This window comes from Microtus pennsylvanicus, chromosome 1 (assembly GCF_037038515.1).
Source record: "Microtus pennsylvanicus isolate mMicPen1 chromosome 1, mMicPen1.hap1, whole genome shotgun sequence".
NCBI lineage: Eukaryota > Metazoa > Chordata > Mammalia > Rodentia > Cricetidae > Microtus > Microtus pennsylvanicus.
In genome coordinates, this window is record NC_134579.1 from 34302573 (window position 1) to 34328823 (window position 26251).

A 26251-nucleotide genomic window follows, 5' to 3' on the forward strand; every position below is an offset into this window, starting at 1 on the left:
AATAAGAAAATGTGGAGGGGCTGGAGAGATGGCTCAGAGGATAAGAGCATTACCTGCTCTTTCAAAGGTCCTGAGTTCAATTCCCAGCAACCACATGGTGGCTCACAACCATCTGTAATGAGGTTTGGTGCCATCTTCTGGCATGCAGGCATACACACAGAATATTGTATACATAATAAATAAATAAATAAATAAATAAGAAAATGTGGCACATTTACACAATGAGGTATTATTGGGCTGTTAAAAAACAATGCCATCATGAAATTTGCGGGCAAATGGATGGATCTTAAAAAAAAAATCATCCTAAGTAAAATAACCCAGACCCAGAAAGACAAACATGGTATGTTCTCACTTACAAGTGGATATTTCTGTAAAGTAAAAGATCACCATGCAATGGTTCACAGACCCAGGGAGGGTAAGCAACAAGGAGAGCATCAGAGGGGAATGCTCGGATCTCCCTGGGAAGGAGAAATAGAATAGATTTCCTGGGTGAACTAGGGTCAGGTGGGGTTGGGAATAGGAGAGATCAAGGTGGGGGTGGATACTGGCTTAAATGACTGGAATTGGGGGCAGTTTGGGGGCAAGGTGGAAACCTCGTGCAAGGGAAACTCTATGGAATCTACAAGAGTAACCCTAGCACAGACTGATGATAGTAATGGGGGATACGGAGCCTGACCAGCCATCTTTGGTATCCAGGCAAAGCCTCAAGGGAAGGATCTGGGACCCCCAACCTGGCCACAAAACCTTCCAACCTACAGCTAGTCCTGCCTGCAGAGTGTTCTGGGAATGGAGCCTAGCAGAATCTTCATCAAAGAGACTTCATCCAGCAACTGATGCGAGCAGATATAGAGTCCCACAGCCAACATTAGGAGGAGCTCAAGGAGTCCTGCAATGGGGGTGGGGGACCAGGGGCACTAAGAGAACATGTACCACAGAATCAACTGACTGGGATTCATGGGGGCTCACAGAGATCAGGGAGTGTGTAGGAGCCTGGCCTAGGTCCTTCGCATATGTGTTATGGCTTGGTGTTCTTGTGGGATTTCTAACAGTGGGATGGAGGGAGTCCCTAACTCTTTTGCCTATTTGTGGGACCCTTTTCCTCCAACTGGGTCACCGCATTCAGCCTTGGTGTGATGGTATGTGCCTGGTCTTATTATGCTGTGTTGGGTTGATGTCCGGGGAAATGGAGGGACAGGGGTGGATCTGGGGGAGAGGAGAGGTGGGGAAGACAGACTGAGCAGTGGCAAGGGAGGAGAAGTTGCAGTTGAAATGTTATACATGAGAGAAGAATTTTTAAAAACAGTAACTGGGCAAGACAGAAAGAGCAAGGGAATAAGCAGCATTCCTCCACAGCATCCGCTTCAAACTCCTGCCTTGACTTCTTGCCTTGGTATTCTCCATGATGGATGGTGACCGGAAATGTAAGCCAAATAAATCCTGTCCTCTCCCAAGCTGCTTTTGTTCATGGTGTTAATCACAGCCACGGAAACTAAACCAGTACAGAGATGCACAAGGTTCGGCAGCTTCAATTATTTCAATTTAGTCAATTGTCAGATATCTCACCTACCCCAGGAACTTTGCCAAGGCGGACGCAAGGTTTTTTATTCCCCTCTTAATTGCTAATATTAACTCATAGCATCAGTCAATACAGTATACAAAACACGTAAATATATCTATATGCGTATATGTGGTTTACAGAATGAGTATCAGTTAAAGAGGCTGTAGCAGAGTTTGAAACATTTCAGAAGAAGCGGGGCTGAAAGACGTGTGTATTGATAAGATAATGAACCAAGCCAGTGCTAGGAGGGGCTGCTGCGGGTCTGAGACTAGGAAATAAATAGCAGGTTCACATCCAGGTCCAGACAGGCAAACAGGAAGGCATCTGGGCAGTCATGCATGCCACATCAACAGCTGGGGCCAGATTTGAGCTGAATCCAAGGAGAATCAAAAGTTTCCTTCCTGTCTGTCTGTCTGTCCCTGACACACAGTGGGGTCAGGTAGGTGGGGGCATGCCATCCTTCTGCTAGCTGTCCATCTTTGTGTGGGGTCCAGTCAAGGGAGCTGTACTCCTTTCTTCTGTCTGGCATGTCGAATAAGTTCTTGGCCCTGGTTTTCTTGATATGATTTTAATATTACCCCCCCACCCGCTGTGTCTTTACAGTCTTACCTCACCCCAATATATCCAACAGAAAGCTGACTCCCTTTCTGGTCTCAGGAACAAGTCATTTATCAGTCTGTGATTTACGGGTAGTGCCTTGACAGTTTGTGGTCCACCAAGGGGCTGCAGTCCTCATCCTCCCTCAGAATGGAGTCAGAGCTGCTTGTAAAATGCAGTCTCCCAGGGCAGCCTGAAAAACACTGTTTATTCAATCTGGACTCAGAGTAGGGCACAGTCTGATCTCAGCAGGTCCCCTAATTATACTAGTAATTTAGGCTCAGCATTAAAAACTTTGAAAGTAAAGGCTGGAGTGTTCCCTTCCCTGACCCTGAAGAGTCTGGGCTTTGAAGATGCTGGAGGTGACGATCAGAGACAGCCCAGCAACTTCAAAGAGTCACAGCAGAGCATGTAGGTAGAGGTTCCTAGAACAGGAAAAGAGGATGTGTTGGTTGATTAAGCATAGAAAGGCAGAACAGAGATTTAGCCAAAGCTACCATCCTTGGGGCATTCAGATATGTGTTAGTTTAACTCCTTTGAAAGATTTCAACTGTTGGTATCAGACATGTTCAGTATCAGTCTCACTGTGCACCCCATAGATACCTGAACGATCTCATTTTATTGTGAAGAGCCTGGACAGACATGGGGCTGACACCCAGCCTTCTTACCGCTGGAGAACGTGCATCAGAATTCCTGAGTGTTCTCTAGACCTGGGCAGCATCTGATAGCCACATGGCAACAGGAGAAGCAGGTAGTTTTTCAGTAACATTAAAGCCCCACGTTTGGCTACACGGTAACCATGTAACTCAAAGCACTTGCCAAGCCAGCCCACCCACCGTGAGGGAACTCGGTACCCAACCATGACCTAACCTATGAGAGGACACAGAGATGTGGCATGCCACGGTTCAGGCATAGTACCCGGGGCTAGTACCTGGTAGACAAAATGAGCCAGATGCCTGCTTAATCCAGGTCCTTTGTCAAGGCTCATGTCTTCTGAACCCAGAGGCATTCTGGACTGAAAACAGAAATCTAACCTCTGTTAGGCCAGCCCACCAGAGAGCAGTTCTTCCTAGCTGTGTAGACAGGCCAGCCCACCAGAGAGCAGTTCTTCCTAGCTGTGTAGACACATCGTGTTGTCAAATGTGTCAACCAGGCCTGGCCGTTGAACTCACTGGATTCTAACTTGCTATGGAGGGCAGATACTAACACACCCTGGGCCTGCCTCAGTGGCCCTTCAGAAATTTCTGGTCTCACCTCTAAGACTGTCAGGCAGGCTGAGCTCCCCAAAGGCAGGCTTTCAAGTACCATTTTTACCTCCAACATGAAACCCTGCTGCCAACTCCCTGATGTTCAGTTTGTCTAACTCTTCAGGACACATCTGCCAGGAGCATTCACCTGACCTGACCTGCTTCTGGGCCAGAAACCTGAGATTTCCTTCCCAGGAAGGCTGGAGGCTGGAACTTTGAACTAACTCTGCAGAGCCTTCTGCCACAGACTTGAAGTTAGCACAGCAGAAAACCAATTCTGGAAACTTCTGAAGTCAGGGGAGAACTTGTGTCCAGGGGGTCAAAGACATACTATAGAACTGAAATGTCCGCACTCACATACATGCATATAAACACAGTCACATACATCAGGGAGAGACGAGAGTTTTTTAAAAAGGAAAAAAAAATCCAGGTTCAGCTAGTAGTCCTACGAGGAGAGGCAGTTTTGCTTGCCTTGCAATCCGACAGATCTTACTAAGTGCCTACATATGCCATCCACTCCAGTACATTGGCATTTAGAAAGTGTCGGCTCCCTTCTCCTTGGTCTTCATAGTAGTTCCGTCTATGATGGATGAAGAAGTTTCAGGGAAAAGAATATTATTTGTTCTTTTTCAATTAACCAAAGCAGACACCTCTGGCATGAAAAGCCAAGGTTTTCCACAAGTAACTGTGCTGAGCTGAGAAAGCCAGGGTTTCCCACAAGTAACAAAGTAACAAATAACTACGCTGAACTTCTTCATTCAACATTTTCTTCTGACCTCTCGCAACCTGTTGGGAGTCAAAAGCAGCATACAGGTCAGCCTGCAGATGGCTCCAGACTGCTTTCACGAAATACATGACTGCAATCAAAATGTTCCCACTTGCATCTTCTGTGTTAAGGAGTGCCATTTCCCTGGAATTTCACTAAAAACAAAATACAACTTGTGGGAAACGTTGGACAAGGCTTTAACTTGCAGTCATGGTTGTTTATTTAAGCAACACCAGAGAGTTCTTAGATTAACACACCGGAAAGAATGTTGACGTGTCACACAAGCAAAGCATGTCTGGTAACTATAGTCAGCATGACAGAAATAGGCCACAACATGAAGACCTAATACCAAGGCATTCTAAAGTTGAATTATTGAGAAACTGCACAGAATCAAGTAGGTGGCATGCAAATGAATCCTTTCTGATATGGAAAACTCCTCATGCCATTCATCTGATCTACTCTCAAAGTCTGGTTCATCAAGGGAACCCCAACTGAAAATCCATGCCCTCTCCACAAAGCCAGAAAGCCAAGGAGGCATCCACATTCTACTTCCCTTTCTCCTTTCATTTTTCTACACATCTCTTTCTTTCTACTCTTCTCCTAGGCAAAATCAAGGCTGTCAGACTTGAACATAACTTAAAAATGAGTCTCCATTGGCATAACACAGAGAATCAAAATTTAAATGTAAATGCTTCTCTTGCTCTGTTTACATTGCTGTAACAAAATACCTGAGACTGGGTAATTTACAGCAAACAGAAACTTACCTGCCTTGGCAGTGACTGTATCATTCAGACTGGAGGAACACCATCCCTCACACAACAGAGAAGGGAATAGTCAAGAAGAGAGGATGGAGCTCTACACACCAGGCCCACCCTCAAGGATGGAGCCTTCAGGGCTGAGTGGATTCATCATCACAATAGCAACTAAATGTTGAGAGATTTCTGTCCCACCTGGTCCCGCAGCCATTCTGTTCCCAAAAAATACACAGAGGTCTACATTAATTATAAACTGGTTGGCCTAGTAGCTCAGACTTCTTATTAAATCTTACATCCTACATCTTAACCCATAATTTTTGTCTGTGTTAGCCACATGGCTTGATATTTATTATCAGCGAGGCATTCTCATCTTGCTTCCTCTGTACCTGGGTGATGCTACAGACTGCGTCTTTCTTCTTCCCAGAATTCTCCTGTTCTTGTTGCCCTGCTTCTACTTCCTGCCTGGTAGCCCCACCTACACTTCCTTCCTGGCCACTGGTCAAACAGCATTTTAATAAACAAGTACAAGAAACAAATTTTTACAGGGTAAAGCCATTGTCCCACAGCACTCTCCCCTCTCTTTTTTTTTTCAAAACAAGAACTCTGAATTGAATCTCCCTTGTTTAGCTTTCTTCCTGACCATTATCCATAACAACTTGTAACCAACACTCTAAACAAAGGTAAATATCCATAATCCATTTTTTGGGAATGTGGGCATAGTTTTCCAGGCTACTTCCTGCTGATTGGGGGTGCTGATAATCTTATGGGAATCTAAAGAAAATTTAGAATTATGATCAAGTCCCGACTGGAATATCCTGTGAGGCTTGATCATCTCAGGCAGCAGTCTTGAATCTGTTCTGGATGTAGAACTCTGACATCTGGGCCATCTGTTCCTACCGGAGATTTCTCAGGGGGTCTTCCTTGATCAAAACCTGATTTTTTTCAGTGTGTGGGTGCACCCCTCGTGGTCCTGAGTTCCTTGCTCATGCTCTCTCTCCTTCTGCTCCTGATTTGGACCTTGAGATTTCAGTCCGGTGCTCCAATATGGGTCTCTGTCTCTGTCTCCTTTCATCGCCTGATGAAGGTTAATATCCAGGAGGATGCCTATATGTTTTTCTTTGGGTTCGGGTGCACCCACACACTGAGAACATGGGGATGTTCTATCGGGAACTCACCAAGGCCAGCTGGCCTGGGTCTGAAAAAGCCTGGGATAAAACCAGACTCGGTGAACATAGCGGACAATGAGGACTACTGAGAACCCAAGATCAATGGCAATGGGTTTTTGATCCTACTGCACGTACTGGCTTTGGGGGAGCCAAGGCAGTTTGGATGCTCACCTTACTAGACCTGGATGGAGGTGGGTGGTCCTTGGACTTCCCACAGGGCAGGGAACCCTGATTGCTCTTTGGGCTGACGAGGGAGGGGGAATTGACTGGGGGAGGGGGAGGGAAATGGGAAGTGGTGGTGGGGAAGAGACAGAAATCTTTAATAAATAAATAAATTTTAAAAAACCTGATTTTTTTTAACTCAGATTGAATCTACAGCTTCACATTTCCTGTGGAAACAAAAGCAAAACCTCTTCTCCACAGTAACATACCTTTTGACTTATATTTTAAGGTAAAAGTATTTTCAAAATATATATGTTGGCTTAATCCAGCAGCATTTATAGTCAAATATCTTTTAGCAGCTTTTGCTCCTTCCTCAGCCATCAAACAATTTAAAGACAACACAATAACATACAGTATCCAGACTCTCTGTGTATTTTTCATCTTTATGTGGCTTTATTTTAAATTCATTTCTTTTCTTTTTAATTTTTGGCTTTTTGAGACAGGGTTTCTCTGTATCGTTTGCTGTCCTGGAACTCCCTCTGTAGACCAGGCTGTCCTTGAATTTACAGAGATCTGCCTGCCTCTGCCTCCCAAGTGTTGGGATTAAAGGTATGTGCCACCACACCCAACTATTCTCTTCCTTTTTTTTTATTTTAAGGACTTTATTCTTTTTCTTTTTTACACATATTTTTAAACACACTCTAAACTATTTAGAGGCTTTTTTTGCTTGAAACTATCTTTACTGTATCTCTCTTTTTCTGACCACATGAGTCTTTAATTTGCCAAACGATATGGCTAGGATTAAAGACATGGCTTTGATGGCTGGATCCAGCCCATTCCTTAGCTTTTTTTCTGAGAATCTAGCCTCATGTCAGAGGTACTGGCCGGAGTAGTGTTTATTGCCACAACTCTATGGAGTTTCAAGGTACCTGCCACCACCAATAAGCATGAGGTCAGCTTTTCATCAATACAAGTGTTTAGGGGCAGGACCTCTTAAAAGAACCACAAGGTTTTGCAGCTAAAACTGAGTCAGGAAACCTCTCTTAAATGGGAGTGCTTGCCTCTAGCAAGCAGAGTCTACCAGAAAAAGTTGTGCTATCAAGAAGCGATGCTTAACTCTATTCTTTTCTTATCTAGACTAACTTCCCAAGCTCTCTCAGGCTTTTAAGTGGATTTGGCCAGCCCCACATTGGCACGCCATTCTGTTGACCAAGATTTTTGTCCCACCTGGTCCTGCAGTCATTCAATCCCCCCCAAAAATATACAGAGGTCTACATTAATTATAAACTGGTTGGCCTAGTAGCTTAGGCTTCTTATTAGCTCTTACATCCTACATCTTAACCCATAATTCTTGTCTTTATTAGCCATGTGGTTTGATACCCCTTATCAGCGAAGCATTCTCATCTTGCTTCCTCTGCACCTGGATGATGGCTGCAGACTGCATCTTTCCTCTTCCTAGAATTCTCCTGTTCTCATCACCTCAGCTCTACTTCCTGCCTGGCTATCAGTCAATCAGCATTGTATTAAACAAATTCAAGAGGCACATCTTCACAGGGTACACACTGTCCCGCAGTGAAGGACAAATCCCAGAACTGTATTTCAGTTCATTCTGCTTCCTTTCCATCATAAATGACCAGCATTCAAATTAGTAATTTACACCATCCCAGCACTCAGGAGGCAGAGGCAGGCAGATCTCTGTGAGTTCGGGATGAGCCTGATCTCCAGAGCAAGTTCCAGCAGAGCCAGGGCTACAAAGACCCTATCTTCAGGGTGGCACTGGGGTGGGAGTGACGGATCCAACAAATTAGTAACTTAGTAGCAAAATGATGTCAAATCCTATACTATCAAATAATTGCTGACCTGACCTAACACCCTCATCCTCAGTTAAAAGGAAGAATTCAATCAATCAATCAATCAATCAATCAATCAACCAATGTGCTTGGTGCAGGGCAATCATCAGTCCTTACTGTTGCTGGAGCTTTGGTCACACTGAACTCACACTACTTTTGCTCCAGAAACTCATTACCTGGTCCTTTTTCCTGTCTATACTCATTGCCTGAGGCATTGCCCACACTCACTGCACAGAGCAGTCTCTCTGCACATGTCCTGTGTGTGCAGCTGTGGCCTCCTACCATCCTGGACTCTGTGCACACCCACCCAGAGCAGACATCTCAAGCCTGACAAAGCCTGAAGCATGTTCCAACTCCCTGAACCTACCTCTTTCATTTCTACGTTGAAAATGCTAGAAAATCCTACTGGTCAGATGAGTGGCTGATAGAACAATAAATAGACAGGGTGAGGATTACCAGGGACAATGTAATCAACCTATCAGGTCATTGGCTGGCCACAGTGGGGATCTGGCACTCAGCAACAGCTATAGCCAGGTCCAAGGTGCTGCCCAGTATCCCTGATACTGTGGTCACTTTGTTCATAAACTGGAATAGCTGAACCAAGACACTGGCTCCTGCACCAGAAGGCATTCTCCAAACCCACCTAACTATTCAACGTCTCTGTTGAGATCATCTCTGTTTACCAGTCTGGTCTACAGAGTTCCAGGACAGCCAGGGCTGCATAGAGAAACCCTGCCTTGAAAGAAGGAAGGAGGGAGGGAGGAAAAGAGAGAGGGGGGAAGAAGAGAGGGAGGGAGAAAGGGACGGAGAGAGGGAAGGAAAAGAGATCACCTCTGGTTACTACCAATTTCAAACCACATTCCTTCTAATTCTCGTTATCATCCAGTCAAGCTATTGGGGGAAGCCTATAAACTGATACCAGACGTTCACCCAAGTACAGCACCCCAGATTCTTCCCACAAGGACAGTCACCATCCTTCAAAGATGTCCCAGCAAGGGACTGTGGTGCTACAGTATCTGCTTTGATGTGATAACTGTGTGTCACACTGAGCCAGGTCTCCTCTTCATTGTCAATTAATGGTAGGGAACTTGCAAGTGGCCACGCCCACCACACTCTGCACTGTGACATACCACTTAACTACAGTCCTTAGGCATTGACTGAGAGGACACATCTGTCAGCTGCACTGACTGAAGACACATCTGTCAGCTGCACTGACTGAGGACACATCTGTCAGCTGCACTGACTGAAGAGGACACATCTGTCAGCTGCACTGACTGAGGACACATCTGTCAGCTGTACTGACTGAGACGGTGAGAGAAAAGGGGGAAAAGAGGTTGGGAGGGTGGCTGGAGAGAAGACTCAGCAGTTAAAGCACTGGCTGCTTTTACAGAAGACCAGGGTTCAGTTCTGGCACCCACAAAGTTGCTCACAACCATCAGTAACTCCAGTTTCATGGGTCTGACCTTGAGGCCTTGGTGGACACCACATACACATAGTACACAGATATACATGCAGAGGAAATACTCACATGCATAAAGAAAATGATCAAACAATAGTCCCACTTAATATATAAAAAAGTATTGGCTCGTTAATATTCCAGTTGTAGACATATCACCATTAAGAAAAAATAAAATTACAAAAATATTTTTTAATTTTTATTGTGTTTATCACTATCAAAACACCCCCAACCCAGAATAAAGTACAAAACAGTAGTGGCTGCCCCCTGGAATGGGCAGGTCGTGGTCATGGCCTGTGGGGGTCACGTGTAAATGTTGCTCTGAATCTCATTTGTTGTCATCAATTTCTTCAGTATTTCTGTGCTTTCAGGAATGTTCTGGAAAGAGAAAAAAGGCTGTCACCAAATACACCCAAAACCCCATACTCACAACATAGGAGGATGGTACCAGGCATGAGCTGCCTTTCACCTTGTTCAAAGAAAAGGTAAACAGTCTAGTGGTTCAGAGCCCCCGCACTCCCCAGGCTGGAAGATTGCCCAGATCGACTGGGTTTGACTGTGGGGATCGTCCTGACTGGAGAGGTGTGGGAGAGCCCAGCTCACTGTGGCGACACCATCCCCGGGACAGGTGCTCTGGGCGGCATAAGGAAGGCAGCTGAGCACGAGCCTGTAAGTGAGGCAACAGCCGCCATCCTCCATGGTTTCTGCTTCAATGTCTGCAAAGCTCCTGCCCCGACTTCCCTCTGCTGACCCTCAGCACGCCATCTCTCACCCTCCACAGCCCTCCCACAGGGCTCGTGTTCTCCTCACACTCCGCGCTCTGCCCTCGCCCACTTCTCACCAAAACATCACCACCTTCTGAAGCCATCACCTGACCCTCTCAGGTGCCTCTTCTAAGGCTGACTTCTTGTTCCCTCCAAGCGGGCCACAGTATGTGCTTCCCAGCATGTGCCTGCCACCACCCAGAGCTTCCCTATCTGTGGGGCCCCCCCAGGTGAGAACCCAAGGTAACTCCTGCATGCCATGCGCTAACTCAGGCCTGCTGTGTCCTATAAGCCATGCACTAACTCAGGCCCGCTGTGTCCTATAAGCCATGCGCTAACTCAGGCCTGCTGTATCCTATAAACCATGCGCTAACTCAGGCCCAGTGTGTCCTATAAACATGCGCTAACTCAGGCCTGCTGTGTCCTATAAACATGCGCTAACTCAGGCCCGCTGCATTTAGTCTTTATGATGACGGCTGAGGTCAGGGAGACAGATGGCTCGGCTGTAATGTCACAAGAACGTGAGGACCTGAGCTGAGATGCCCCAGAGCCACACTAACAAGCACCTGTAATCCCAGCGCTGAGAACGAGACAGGAAGTCTCCTGGGACCCACAGGTCAGTCAGCCTGTCCTAATCCAAAAGTCCAAATCTCCGAGAACAAGGTAAAGAGCACTAGAGGGGGACACCTGCCGCTGACCCGCACTAACTCACACCCACACCACCACACACACACCCACACAGTGTCCCTCCACACACTTTGTTGTTGTTGTTGCTTTTTGTTTTTTAGACACAGTTTCTCTGCAGCTCCGGAGCCTGTCCTGGAACTAGCTCTTGTAGACCAGGCTGGCCTGAAACTCACAGAGATCCACCTGCCTCTACCTCCTAAGTGCTGGGATTAAAGGCGTGTGCTACCACTGCCTGGCCACACCAATTTATGTTTTCAAAAAGAAAACAGTATTCAACAGGGCATTGTAGCACACATCTCTAATCCCAACACTTGGGAGAGGACAATCTGGGTAACATGGTGAAACACCAAGTCAAACAAAACATTCCCCAGAGTGATCATTATCTGTTGTTTTTTGTTTTTTGTTTTTTGGTTTTTTTTTTTTTTTTTTGGTTTTTTTCGAGACAGGTTTCTCTGTGGCTTTGGAGCCTGTCCTGGAACTAGCTCTGTAGACCAGGCTGGTCTCGAATTCCCAGAGATCTGCCTGCCTCTGCCTCCCGAGTGCTGGGATTAAAGGTGTGCGCCACCACCGCCCCGCGAGCGATCATTATCTTAAGGGCAGATACTGGAAATGCTAAAAAGTAATTTAAACTAAATGTTCATTTCAAGTTGATATGACGAATGATTTTTTATCTTCAAAACAAGTCTAGATGTTTACTGAGAACACCATCCACAGTGGAAACAACAGCCCTGCCTGCCCTCAGGGACACAGCCCTCAACCAAATGTGAAAAGGAGCCAGTCGGATGCAAACCCAGTGAAAGAGAAGCTAAATCTGAAACAACTTAACAGCACTTACTGCTCCTGCAGAGGACCTGGGTTCATTTCCCAGCACCCAGATCAGTGGCTCACAACAATCTGCAACCCCAGCTCCAGGATCCAATGCACTCTGGCCTCCAGACACTTGCATGCCCGTGGTGCGCATAACTCTCACAAGTACATACATAATTAAAAAACAGTAAATCAATCTTTTAAGAAATAATTATAAATTTCCAAATAAATTAATTGCAGGAACTTTGATGGAGGAAGGTCATTGGTTAAAAAATAAAAAAACTGCCTTGGCCCATTTTATTGGTTAGAACATAGATGGGTGGAGTAAACAGAACAGAATGCTGGGAGGAAGAGGAAGTGAGCTCAGAGACACCATGCTCCCCTCTCCCGGGCAGACATGCAATGAAGCAAGCCGCCAGGTCAGACATGCTGAATCTTTCCCGGTAAGACCGGTGCTACACATTTTATTAGAGATGGGTTGATCGGGATATCAGAATTAGCCAGTAAGGGCTAAAGCTAATGGGCCAAGCAGTGTTTAAATGAATACAGTTTGTGTGTTGTTATTTCGGGCATAAGCTAGCCAGGCGGCCAGGGTGCTGGGGACACAGCCCCACCGCTCATATTACTACAGAACTTGCTATAGAATATTATTCTAGGATAAATTACATTGTTTATGCTGTGGAACATTTGTTTAATGATGCAGAGATGTGTTGAATTCTTTTATGTTGCATTTGTTTAACTCTGTGAAGCTGTGTTACTTTACCTGTCTGAAACACCTGACTGGTCTAATAAAGAGCTAAACAGCCAATAACAGGGCAGAAGAAAGGATAGGCGGGGCTGGCAGGCAAAGAGAATAAAAAAGGAGAAGTCAGGGAAGAAGGGGCAAGAAGAGGGGCCAGGCACACAGTCAGCCACAGAGCAAGAGTGAAAGTAAGATTGCAGAAGAAAAGAAAAAGCCCAGAGGCAAAGGGTGGATGGATAATTTAAGGAAAGCTGGCTGGAAACAAGCCAAGTTGAGGCTGGGCACTTATAAGCAGAAATAAGACTCCGTGTGTGATTTATTAGGGAGCTGGGTGACAGGCCCCCCAAGAGTAAAGAGTAAAAACAACCAACAATAGGAAGGTGTCAAGCAGTCCATCTCTCTCTCCATAGCACACGTAGGATGTGACAGCAGTACCAAACCAGTCACACATCACAGAACACCTGGGGAACAGGTAAGTGCCGACGGGGAAGCTCCCACCTGTGGCTTAGGGTTTCAGTCTTCCCGCAGCACTTCCTGTCATCCCCCTCCCCGTATCAGCATGGCTATTAAGGAGGGAGCACTGAAATCTTACCTTCACCAAGCATTTCAAGCCACTGGAAGAAAGTACAGGCTTAAAAGCTTCCACAGTGACAAGGTCCAACTTCATCACATCAGTGTAGCACAGATACAGAACTGCGGGGATTTTCCACACTTGGCAGTAGCTCAGAACTACAAACACAGAGGAAAAATGATTGTTTTCTATGACATGATTTTTAAGTGAGACACTTTTAAATAATAAAAGCTGCTTTGGAAAAGTCAACTTTCTGCCTCTTTTAATCAAGGCACCTACTGCCATGTTGATCCATTTATGGGTATCTTCTATAAAATCAATAATAATTAATAATGTTCTGTAAATATTATCTTTATTTTGTATGTCCTGACATCCCATCATAATGTAAGAACGAATGTATCAGGATAATGGCCACTTGAAGGAGGCACCCAGCGTATAATGCATGCTGTTCTCACCCTAGTAACTCTAACACAAAAGGGAAAGCATCTAACAAAGGCTACATACTATCAAATACTGATGTGGGGCCCCTCTGTATGCTCTGAATACCACTGGTGAATGAAGAAACTAGGGCAGGGTAGAGCTAGGCAGGGAAAACTAAACTGAATGCTGAGAGAAAGGAGGCAGAGTCAAGGAGAAGCCATGGAGCACTGGAGACAGACATGTCAGAACCTTGCCAGTAGGCCATGAGCCTCATGATAAAATATAAAATACTGGAAATGGGTTAATACTAGATTTAAGAGCTAGCTAGCAATAAACTTAAGTGATTGGCCAAGCAGTGATTTAAATAATATAGTTTCTGTGTGATTATTTCAGGAGTCTGGGCCAGGAAAACAAAACAAGTGGCTTCCTACTACAAAATACGAACTACTGAAAACAAGCGTCAACTTATCCTTACATGATATGTGTGCCCAGCAGTATGATGGCTAGTAGTGTCCACCCGACAGGGTCTAGAATTACCCAGGAGACAAGCCTCTGAACTATTGAAATCAGATGTAATGTGGCCGCAGCTCCTGCTGCCACGCTTTCCCCACCATGGTGGGATGTCCCCCTTCCACTGTAAGCCATAACAATCCTTCCTCCCATAAACCACTTCTGCTAGCGGCCATTTTGTCACAAGAGAAGTAACTCATATGTAAACGGCATGATAAAAACATTAAGAGTAACAACCAAGCCAGGCATTGATGGCGCACACCTTTAACCCCAGCACTAGGGAGGCAGAGACAGGCAGATCTCTGAGTTCCAGGACAGCCAGATCTACACAGAGAAACCTTGTCTCTAAAAACCAAATGAATAATAAATGTAAAAGCCAAGCTTCAACATCCAAAACTTACTTTGATAAAATTCCCAATTTTCACATACCAAAAATCTGTATCTAACATTGGGTTCCACTTTGAGATTGCAGAACCAAAACAGAAAAGAACTGTGGAAGCACAGAGCCAAGATTCTAAGCTGCTGTCCCAACCGCAATGCAGGGAAATCTAACGTTAAGAAGAGTATCCCACATGCAAGTACCTTCTACAACTACTTCAGAAAGGTTACTAGTAAGAGCAGAAGTCATCAGCAAAGCCCGACAAAGGGCAAAGGCTGCGAGTTTAGCCCACCTGCTGCAGGCAGATCATGCACAATGTTCGGCTGTTCCAGCAGTGGGCAGCAGGCAGAATCTTTGAATTTCTGAGTTTTTAGGGCTCTCAGGAAAGGAGAAGGAAGGCTGCAGGTGGACTCTGAGGTTTTATACTCTGTGATGTGTCGGCATGTGAGAACTGTTACCTGCATGTTCTTCCTGGGTTGACAGCCAAACACCTACGAGAACAGTGATGATGTCAGACCTCATATTTGCCGTAGTGACCCCCCCCCAGCAGCAGTGGAGGAGACTGCAGTGCTGGCCTGCCTCTGAGTGAGAGCGGCACTGCCCAAGAGCCATGTGACATAAACTGGTGCAGAGATCACAGGTCAGAACAATAGTGGCCCTAGGACGGCCACCCTGAATAAAGTCACAAGAGCAGACGCAACATCCCTTCATTCACTGGCCACTGAGGACACCTAAGCAAGGTTCTTATGGAATTCAGTTTTGGTTACTGCAGTTGTAGAATCTCAAATTCCAACTGTAGTGTGTGGGTCTGACAGGTCATCAAGAGTCCTTCTACCTTTTACTTAAATTCATGGCAAAATGAAAAACAAAACAAATAAAAACAGATATTTTGTAAAAAGGGTTTCTAAGATAGTACATTTGCCCAAATTTTCTTTTGTTTGCCTGTTTGTTTTCCTCTATTTTTATCTGTCTGCCTACCTCGTAAGTAGCCAATGCTGGCCTCAAGTGCATAGCCCTCCTATGCTGACCTCCCAAAGTTGGCTTTACAAGAGCTGTGTTTAGAAAAACAATGCACTCCATGGCCTCATGGTCTTCAGTTGGCAGTGCTGTTTGGGGAGGCTACAGAACAGAACATTCAGGAGGCGCAGCCTCAGGGGAAGTGTGTCACTGGGGGAAGCTTTGATGGTCTATGACAGGCCACACATCGATCCACTGCAATCCTCCCGTGTAAGGATAAAAATGTGACAGCCAACCTCCCGCTCCTCCACCATGCCTCTCTATCACCACGTTTTTCTCCACGAGAGACTTTATTTCTGAAAGTGTAAACCAAAACAAAACCATGTTCTCTTCCACTTTGATTTTTGTTGGTGTGTTTTTTCACACACACACAAAGTGACTAACAAGTGTGTGCTATCGTGTCTACCTTGTTTGAAATACTTTATGAAATGAGAAAAAGGCTAGTGCCAATCACAGGAATGCCAAAAGTTTCCTATCAGGTACCATAAATGATTTATACTATTAATTTCACTACAAATTTTTGTAAACAAATACTAAAAACATTACCTCTTACAAACTTGTTATTGTGCACATCCATTTAAGAGAGAAAAATCACACCAGCATAATTTAACTTCCTATGATAGTTTGGTCTGAACCCACAGTGCTTGACAGCTGTCAGGTTGTGTCACTAGGAGGATTGTGCTGACACTAACAGAGCAAGTGTTTACAAAGAATATTCCTAAGAAGCACAACACTGTTAAAAGAAACTGCTTTAACCCTCAAATGACAGCAGATGCCCATAATCTCAGTACTGAGGAGGTTAAAGCAGAAGAATTTTAGCTCAAGGTCAGCCTAGGCTACTGAGCAAGAATCTAAAAAAAGCAAATAAAGTAAAATAAATAAATAAATAAATAAAATAAAAAAGAAGAAAGGAAAGAAAAGAAAAGAAAAACTTTGCTTTGAAAATGTCAGCCTGAGGGCCAGAGAGAGCTGGGATGTTCCGAGCACTTGTTCTTGCCAAGGACGTGGGTTTGGTTCCCAGGACCTAGACGGCAGCTCCAACCATTAGTGACTACAGTTCCAGGGGACCCGATGTCCCCTACTGACCTTGAAGGGCACCAGGCATGCATATACATATACTACATAGATATGCATACAGGCAAAGCACTCATACACATAAACTATTTTTATTTAAAAGTGACTAATTTTATGTCACTTCAAGTCTAGAATATGGTCATTTTTTCTATAGTACAAGCATAGTATTTTTATATAACCAGCATCTGCACAATTTAAAAGTAAAATTAAACATTTTGATTTTCTACCCTAGAAAAAAATATACCAAGTACCCTGACCTGAGTACACGCATATATAACCAAAGACTAGCATGCAGAGCTTTGCAAACAACCCTGTACTTAATGCAGTCACTGATAACTTAATGAATGTCCAATTGCTTTAAAATAGGTACACACCAAAATTCTCATCTCCAGTGAGTTTAATCTTAGCATCTATGTTCAAGTGCACAGGATGTTTTTAGAAGCGTCCTCCTCCCAGCACAGGTGGACTAAAACAGTAACTGCTGAAGGTTCCGGGTCACCATCTATGCTGCACACTATCTGCACATAAATATGAACAATTTGCTTCTATTGAAAATAAGTATATGCCAATGTAGTAACACTTGCACTGTGTGACTATGGACAGGGAGAGTATTCCTAACCCAATCCAAAGCCTTTCGCCTGCCTAATGACAAGCCAAGCGGAGAATCTCATAACATGGAACTACACTTCACAAATTTAAAATGTAAAACCATAACTTGTGTTTAAACTTGAGTCTTATCCCCAAGACATTGTCATATTGTACATGCAAATATTTCAAAACTTTAAAAAAATATAAAACATTTCTAGTTTCAAACATTCTTGAGAAGGCATATTCAATATGCAATCACTGTACAACTGCCCAAATTACAGTTTTTCTCTCAAATGCAATCACTGTACAACTGCCCAAATTACAGTTTTTCTCTCAAGTCCTTGAGTTCAATTTTCCAAAATGAGGACTTTGTTTTTGTTTTTCAAGACAGGGTTTCTCTGTGTAGCCTTGGCTGGACTGGAACTCACTCTGTAGATCAGGCTGGCCTTGAACTCACAGAGATCTGCTTGTTTCTGCTTCCCACGTGCTGGAATTAAAGGCATGTGCCACCATTGCCCAATGTAGACTGTTCATTTAAAAATAAATAAACACTCCGTGCTGGTTAGTCTTGTGCCCACTTGACACGCAAGTGAGTCATCTGAAAGGAGGGAACCTCAGTTGAGTATAAGATCTGGTTGTAGAGCATTTCCTTAAATACTGACTGATGGGGAGGGCCCAGCCCACTGTGGTTAGTGTCATCCCTGGGCTGGTGGTCCTAGGATCTTCAGGAAAGCAGCCTGAGCAAGCCATGGGGAGCAAGACAGTAAGCAGCACCCCTCTGTGACCTCTGCATTAGCTCCAGCCTCCAGGTTTCTGCCCTGTTTGAGTTCCTGTCCTGACTTCCTTCAGTGATGAACTGTGATGTGGAAGTGTAAGCCAGGTAAACCTCCCCAAGATGTTTCATTGCTGCAACAGAAACTCTAAGACATACTCCATAACAACTCCTACACTGTTTTCTAGGGAAACAAACTCTTTCTCATCTAATATTTGGCTGAAAAGTCTAAGAGACAACCATGACCTTGAGCCTGCACACCCAACTAACCAGCCAGGACTTTCTTCCTCTTACCTTTTCCAGCCACTGGAACTGTTGATCCTCAGCAATGTAGCAACTACACTGACAAAGGAAAACCTGGAAAGGGAATTTCAAGTGTTCTCAAGTGAAAGTAGACACATCCGGCCCTGTCACCAATGAGCACCATGTAAATACCAGTACCTCACACTGCTCTATGGAGCTCAGAGTCTGCAGGTCATTAGCAATATGTCCTTGAGAGAGACGGTAGTACTCTCCTCCTCTTTTGCCTTCTGGCCTTGTACTCAGTGTGCTGCTCCTGTACGATCCAGCCATAGAGTACCAGGCCTCCCCACCCAGCAGGACTAAAAGCAAAGGGTCTGTCCCCATCACACATTGAAACTTCAGAGTTTCCAAGCCCAAATCAACCTCTTCTCTATGTAAGCTGAGTATTCTAGGCATTTACTCAGCAACAGACGACAACATAGCAGTTTACCCAGAGTTAGGCCTACAATCCAGTTAGACCACTGGAAATCACACGACACAAGCACACACTGGCTAAGGAGAGCCTGGATCTCATGCACAAACGACTATGCGTTGAGACTACTGAGTGGAGGCCCACATACCGAGGGGTCTGATTTCAGCTGATAGAACACACAGAAAGCATCTGTAGGGGACAGATGGACAGTGTCCGCTGTTCTGCACCATTCGTTCCAGAGCTTAGCACAGCCAACTTCTTTCCAGACTCCTGAATTCATAACAAATGATGACAAAAATGCTGTGGGGGAAAAATGTTCATATGAACTGGTGTCTTGCTTATCAAATTGCATTTCCTACTCGTTACCCCAGAATTTAGAGCTGAAATAATCATTCAGAGCCATCTAACTGGGGAGTGGAGAGACGAATCAGATCAAGTACTGCACCTGTCAAGCCTCTGCCTGGTTCCCAGCACCCACCTCTGGGGACACACAACTGTCTATAAGTCCAGCTCTAGGAAATCTGATGCCTTCCCCTAGCCTGTACTCTTGTAGACATATATACATAATTGAATTTCCTTTGAAAACCTCTTATTAAAGACTGTCTAATTCAGTGGTTCTCAACCTTCATAATGCTGCAACCCTTTAATACGGTTCTTCATGTTATAGTGACACCCCAACATAAAATTATTTCGTTGCTACTTCATAAGTGTATTTTTTGCTACTGCTATGAATTGTAATGCAATATCTGATATGCAAACCCGGTGAAAGGGTTGTTTGACCCTTAAAGGGAGTGTGATCTACAAGCTGAGAACCACTGGTCTAATTGGTCCATTTTAAAGAAAAGAAAAATTGAGGCCAAGGAATGAAATCCTACATCTTCCAGACACGACAAGCAGGAACAGGAAAGACAGCCTTGTGCACAGACTCTATGCTAGTCTCACATCCTAACACCGTTCTAATACATTTGGGCCTCAAAAAACTGGGCAGTAGTGATACACACCTTTATCCCAGAACTCGGGAGGCAGAGGCAGGCTGAGAGTTTAAGATCAGCCTGGTCTACAGAGAGAGTTCCAGGTCAGCCAGGGCTAAACAGAGAAATCCGTCTCAAAAAAACAAAAATAAATAAATAAATGGATAATTAAAACTTAGGCCAGCAGACCTTTACATAAGGATGAACAGCTACCCACTGCTTACTTACACTTCTAAGTACAATGGCTACCTTACACGGGCAAGGTCTCTTAACTATAGCTCAAAAGCCATTGAAAATATAAAGGTCTCCACGTGTACTGATATACAACAACAACGCTGTTGCATCTAAACTCACATTGCTCTACTGTGAATCTACCAGGTCAATAAATGCATTCAAAGACCTTAGAACTGAAGTGCTCCAAAGTGTCTGCAATTATTGATAGACCACTGGACACCCCCTCAGACTGGAAAATGGGGCCTTGAACTCTAATTCTGAAGCTAAGCATACTTCCTTCAAACCTCATTTTTTTATGTTTATTACAAAGATGGAAGGAGCAGGCAATCTACTTTACTTGAAATACATTACTGTGACTGTTTACGACAGGGCTTCAGGTAGCCCAGGTTGGCCTTGAAACTTTTTCACATTCCCCTCTACTGCCTCTGCCTCCTGAGTGCTCAGACTGCATCATGCCAAGTTTATATGCTGCTGGGCACCAAACTCACTTTACCACCTGAGCCACATGCCCAGCACCTGCTGTGACTTTTTATTTTTCATTTTTTTAAATTTTTTGACTTTTCGAGACAGGGTTTCTCTGTTTAACAGTCCTAGCTGTCCTGGAACTCACTTTGTAGACCAGGCTAGACTAGAGCTCAAAGCGATCTGTCAGGCTGGAGAGATGGCTCAGAGGTTAAGAGCACTGGCTGTTTTTCCAGAGGTCCTGCATTCAATTCCTAGAAACCACATGGTGGCTCACAACTCTCTATGATGAGATCTGGTGCCCTCTCCTGGCAGAACACAGTATACATAGTAAATAAGTCTTTTAAATAAATAAGTAAATAAATAAAAAGCGATCCACCTGCCTCGGCCGCCCAGGTGCTGGGATTAAAGGTGTGCACCACCACCACCGCCCAGCATGTCGTGACCTCTCTAAGGTATCAGCACGTGGAGTTTATGCTGCCCTCCTACTCCATTCTTCAACAGCACATCTGTCTTGGTGCTGGCACTTACCTGTTGCATTACTTCCTACTGCGATTATGAACTTGGAGCAGGGATGCTTTTCTAGCAGTGCAACCTCCAGAGATGTTTTTGTCTGTCTTTGGAGAAGCCGCACTTCCCTAACAAGAGACGAGAGTAAAGTCAACAAGTATTTCACGCTGTGAGAGACGAGTGACAAAGGGGAGGATGATAAACAGACTGACGAAGAATAAATGATATACTATATAGAGATGGATGGATGGAGGAGAGACAGATGATAAACAGAAGGGCCGCAGACATGTTATTTATGTAGACAGGTGACAGGCAGGTGCCGCATACACATATAAACATGTATGGATGGGTGATAGAAGATACAGGTGGATGGATGTGTGGGAGATGCATAGATGGATGGATATACGGTCTTAGATGAGAGTATCCTTGCAAATGAGAAAGGTACACGCTGTCCTTTTATAAAATACATACTACAGTCTTAAATGAAGAGCAGACTCAATCAGCGGGCAAAACTACTGCAAACTTCATACTGTCCCCGTGACACTGCCATGCCAGCACCCCTAAGAGCCAGACAGAGACCCCCAAAAGACTAAAAGCAGGTCAAACACTCCTGCCAGCAAAACGCAAATGCAGATGAGGAATGAACACGGTAAATGGCTGCATGGGAACACCATCGGACAAATCAGGGCTCACAGGAGTGAAAAATGAAGAGGGCGCTGAAGAAAACGAAATGAACTGTTGGAAGGGTTTGTAGGTGGTGCAAGCCGCTGGAAAATAGAATTTCTGGAAAAACTAGGTGAATTTGACTGTGGCCTGGTATGATGTTGAAAATCTGTGATTCGCATACTTAGGGTTGGGAAGGTCCTAAGTTGCCAACACAAGCATGACGACCCAAGTTCTGATCCCTGGGCCCACCTAAAAGCACAATGGTTCTGGGGAAACGAGAGACTCCCTAGGGCTTGGGGTCCAGCCAGTGCAGAACAACAGTGAGCTCTGCGTTCAATGAGACACGTCCCAGGAAGAAGGTGGAAAGAGCCACAGGACACCCAACTTCAACCTCTGGCCCCAAACACACACACAAAACACATGTGTAGGAATAAAAACAGCATGCTTCGGGGAGGCAGCGGGAGAGCCGTGACTGGAGTTGCGTAGGAGACCTGGCGACTGTGTGTTTAAATACAGAGCTTCCCGCTGACACACGGTGTGACCTCAAGCGTGGGATGGATGGAGTCGGTGTCCCGCGTAACGCTCGCCCGCCCGGCGGAGTGGGCCTTCCCGGAGCCTGACCTCTTCTGCGCCAGCTGCCGCCGGACCTCCCGGTCCTCCGGCGTGTCCCGCCTGCTCTGCTCCTCTTCCTCCTCCTCCTCCTCAGTCCCAGCTCGGCACGGCGCCTTCACCACCTCACCGAAGAACGTGGCCGCCATGCCCACTCAGCACCGCGCCGCCCGAGCCTGGCCACGCCCCCTACAGTCATGGTCCCGCCTCGCTTCCGGGCAGGGCCACGCCCCCGGCCCTGGAGCTTCCGGTGCGCTGCGTGGCGGGGCTCCGGCTCCCGAGCTAGTGGGAGCGGAAGCCGACTCTGAAGGCCTCCTGTCTGGCGGGCCCTACGGTCCCGGCGCCGCCCTCGGCTTCCCTCAGCTCCAAACCCACGGCCCACCTGGGAGGACCCACCCGCTGGGGGAAACTGCGCCGCGGACGGAGGGCAGACCGCTTCAGGGGAGGTGGCCGTTTTAGAGAACATACAATGTTTTCTATTTTAATGACCTTTCATTGACAAGCAAAATGTGTGATTCTGGTTTGTGTGCTGGAAGACAAGAAGCTCCGCCGAACAATGCTCCCACAACTGCGAGGGGAAAGGACTTTCCCTCAGTGAGAAATAAACACATTGTAAATTTACATGCGAGGAAAATGGGGGAGGGGTAATTGTCTGCATGGCCTACCCAGCCTTTGGGTAAATACTTGGAAACCAGAGGGACCTTTCTAAAACAATCAAAATTCTCAGGAAGTTGCTTAAAACCTCACAATGTAGAAAAACAATACTCAAAGTTACTGCAAAAAAAAAATAGTGTGTCAATTTTAACATATAACTGTATAGCTATAGCTCACAAACGATTCCCTCTCTGGTGTCTGAAGATTCGAAGACTCGAGGATTAGCGCAGAAGTGAACTGAATAAAAAGTAAACGGGTAACGGCGCACGGCTTTCTCTTTGTATTTTCTTAAGCTGTTATTTCGCCAGTGAGATATTCAGTTTCTCGATCACATCATGAAGATCACAGAAATCTGAAACATGATTGTAAGCCGTAGAGAAGTAGGGGCTTCTCGGCCATGCTTTCAATTCTGCACAAAGTTGCTCACCTAGCACCATTCCCAAACGTCTAGATTTAAAGACGTGTTTCAATTTCCGGGCTTCGTTTCTAACCCTCCTTCAAACCATTTTTGAAATAATACCTCTGACATAACTCCCCACCCTAGGAGAGAACCAATGTCCTGATATCTGACTTCAAGGGCTCAAGGTGTACTTCCAAGACTCGGGTTTCCTTTATTGGAGTATTTATGTTGCTAAACTGGTAACAAAGACAACTGCACTTGACTATGAAGTTTAGCATGGCCTTAATCCTAATTTCTTTCCGATAATAGAAAAAGTTGGGCAGACTGAAGCTCATACTTCTGAATCAGTTTATGACAGATACAAAGGAATCCTTCCAACCATGTGTGTATGGCTCTCTTAACAGCTGACAAGATCTGTGGAGTCAGGGAAGGATTCTTTTGAGAAAGTGCAATTTTGATGAGCTAAATATTGTGAAAAGGTTTATCAGCACCTGAGCGAGGCAGAAAGTCCACTGAAGAGGCAGATCCTTTCACAGAGCTATCTGCCAAGCAGGTAAGTCAAGTCTTTTTGTAAAAGTAAAAGTTCAAGTTATGTGGCACTTTGGGGTGTCTGTTATCAGCTAGGGATTGGTTCTCATAACTACTCTTGCAGTCATGACAAGTCAAATAAATCTAAAGGGACAACACAGCCTGACGGGAATATGACAACAGAGTGACACAGACTGTAGAACAGGCAGGCAGGCAGGCATCTAGAGAACTTGGCAAGACCCAGAAAACGATAGCCTTTTGGTCACGTACTGTTATCAAGCCAGCTTGGCCTGAATGTTTGCCCACATCACCAACCATTTTCTGGCCTCCACAGACACTACACGTACATGGTACCTCCCTCCCTCCCTCCCTCCCTCCCTCCCTCCCTCTCTCTCTCTCTCTCTCTCTCTCTCTCTCTCAGGGGGCATCCATATACTGGGAATGAGAAGTAGAAGCCTTATTCTGTCTACGAGACAGACCTCAAAGCTTTGCTTTCTCCAACATCCACAAACTCATCCAATAGGAGAAAGACATTTCCCGCAGTGCTACTTAATTTCCTCATGTAACTGCAGGTGCCTTCACTAGGTCCGATACAACTCCAGAAGCATGCTTCAATCAGACTCTGTGGAAAGGAAGTGCCTTGAAATTTTTAGTGGAGGACGACTTTCTTAGAAATTGAAAAATTATAAGCTGGTGTCTCACAATCAATACCAAATCCAAAGTGAACACCAAATCCATGCTGGGCAATTGCTAGGATATAGATATGCTATGAAAGTGCAATATAGCCAAATTAAGGGGATATGCACCCTCTTGAGAATTTTACTAGTATTAGTCAACTAACTACACCCATCTGAATACTAAGAGAATAAGACAACTGTTTCACTCCCAGTCATGTGTTAGATAAAACCCCATCACTACTAAAAATCTCTTCATCAGAAAATGACCTAGTTGGAGCAGTTAGTTCTTCTAAGGTGTAATGGAAGAGCCTACGCAGTTTGTGAACAGAAAGTACAAACTCTTAAAGATGTTTTAATTTTTATTTCCAATCCAAAAAGGGAAAAGCTAGTATTCTGCAGAAAAGCATTTAAAAACACCTTTTAAAGTAGATTTGCACTTCAAATACTTATGCCCTAAGTAGGGTAAAGTCCACAATTCGCCTACAGCAACTCCAGACAATGAAGTCCCAAGTTTAAAGGTGAGCAAACAGGAAGTCCACAGAAGGCAACACAAGGAAGGCAAATGGCTGTGTGGGAACTCTTCAACTATCGCTGGGCACACAGGTGAGTACCAAGTGTCTGGAACTTCATGGGTTCGGAAAGGCGCTTGCTGCACAACTCTGGAGTTAGATCTAAGTTCTATCTGTGCAGCCCATGCACTAGTGGGAGAGTGAACCTGCTCCACAAACTACCCTCTGACCTCCACACAGCAGGACATGTGTTCCCACACACACACTGTACACACAACACAGAGCCTTCCTGAGCTCCACACACCGTGGCATGTACACACACACACACTGTAGACACACAAAAGTCATCCTGACCTCAACACATCATGGCACATATACACCCACACATTATACAACAAAATGATACAAATACAACAAAAAAAAATAAAAAAAAAGTATGTGCAATTACCAGCTGCACGTGTTAGGCTGCCACCAGATCCACAGTGCGTCAGTACCAATGGACCAATGCCTCTGTCTGTCCCTGGTGGTCTGCCGCACTAACACTCAGGACCACCTCAGAGTTCCTCCTCCATCTGTCAGCAGTTTCAAGCTCACATTTGCAGTGCCTCCCCTTATGACTGCTGACCCAAAGACCTGTGTTCTAAAATGGTCTGTGGTGAGAAGCAATGGACATGGACAGAGCTGTTCTGGCTTAAACGTTACTCCCAGTCTCCACAATGCTAGGTGTGGAGAAATATTCTGACTTCTCTTCCTAAATTCAAAGTAAAAGTCATTACTGTGGAAGCATTTGAAAATGTTCATCTGGCCAGCATCTCTTAATTCAAGTATTTAAATCAAATCTGACAAGATACCCAACCTAAAATGCTATGTTCCTGGTATTACTGGTGGCTGTGCGTGAACACTGAATCCAGTGAGCACCCTACAGTTAGCTGTAAACTGTGTGCACTTCCTCCCACCCTTCCAGAAACATCCCGAAAACTGCCATCCCTCTAGATAATGAGGTATCTCTATATAAAGTGCCCGTCCTGTAATTAGGTTCCACTTCCTGTTCTGCGGGAAGGCGGCAATGGTGCGGCGGTATCTTCTGCTGCAGGACAAGAGAGGTGGCTTGAAACAACTGAGCTCATTCAGCAGTCCAGTGGTCATCCAGTGACCAACTTGGCTTTTCTAAGTTAGCTCATTATTACAGGGCTGTGCCTCCTTTGAAAACTGGTATCAAGATGAAAAGTTGGTGGCTATTCTTTCAGAAACTTCTCAGCATTACAAACTATGGGTCTGGAGGATCAAGTGTCAGAGATAAAGGACTGACACTCATGAAAAGCACAAGTCACTTCAGGCCCCTTGCTCACTGGTAGCACTGCAGGCCATTGCTCTGTCTGCAGGGGTGGGACCCACTGACAGAGGTCAGGGTTCTGCAGGGGTGAGACC

General features: G+C 45.2%; 1 protein-coding gene across 2 annotated transcripts; it reads right to left on the bottom strand.

The window, feature by feature from the left end:
• Positions 1 to 9743: 9743 nt before the first annotated feature.
• Psmg1 (proteasome assembly chaperone 1) lies at positions 9744 to 22254 on the bottom strand. Of its 2 annotated transcripts, none has more exons than XM_075961038.1 (7): positions 22068 to 22254; positions 20802 to 20908; positions 18752 to 18903; positions 18183 to 18245; positions 14730 to 14928; positions 13150 to 13286; positions 9744 to 9935 (listed from the first exon to the last, which is right to left on the bottom strand). In XM_075961038.1, the coding sequence occupies exons 1-7, from the start codon at positions 22202 to 22204 to the stop codon at positions 9861 to 9863; spliced, it is 870 nt and encodes a 289-aa protein (XP_075817153.1). In that variant the 5' UTR covers positions 22205 to 22254; the 3' UTR covers positions 9744 to 9860. The 2 variants fall into 2 exon arrangements, with proteins under 2 accessions (XP_075817153.1, XP_075817160.1); XM_075961045.1 differs by lacking the exon at positions 22068 to 22254 and adding an exon at positions 21696 to 21803.
• Positions 22255 to 26251: the final 3997 nt, after the last annotated feature.

What these genes read in the sequence shown, in the direction of transcription:
- Psmg1 (XM_075961038.1), bottom strand. Translation starts at nt 22,204, where the DNA reads ATGGCGGCCACGTTCTTCGGTGAGGTGGTGAAGGCGCCGTGCCGAGCT. An exon ending in CGGCAGCTGGCGCAGAAGAG is followed by an intron (nt 20,909 to 22,067) that starts GTCAGGCTCCGG and finishes GTCTCTTGTTAG; the next exon opens with GGAAGTGCGGCTTCTCCAAA. An exon ending in GCATGATCTGCCTGCAGCAG is followed by an intron (nt 13,287 to 14,729) that starts GTGGGCTAAACT and finishes CTGTGTTTGTAG; the next exon opens with TTCTGAGCTACTGCCAAGTG.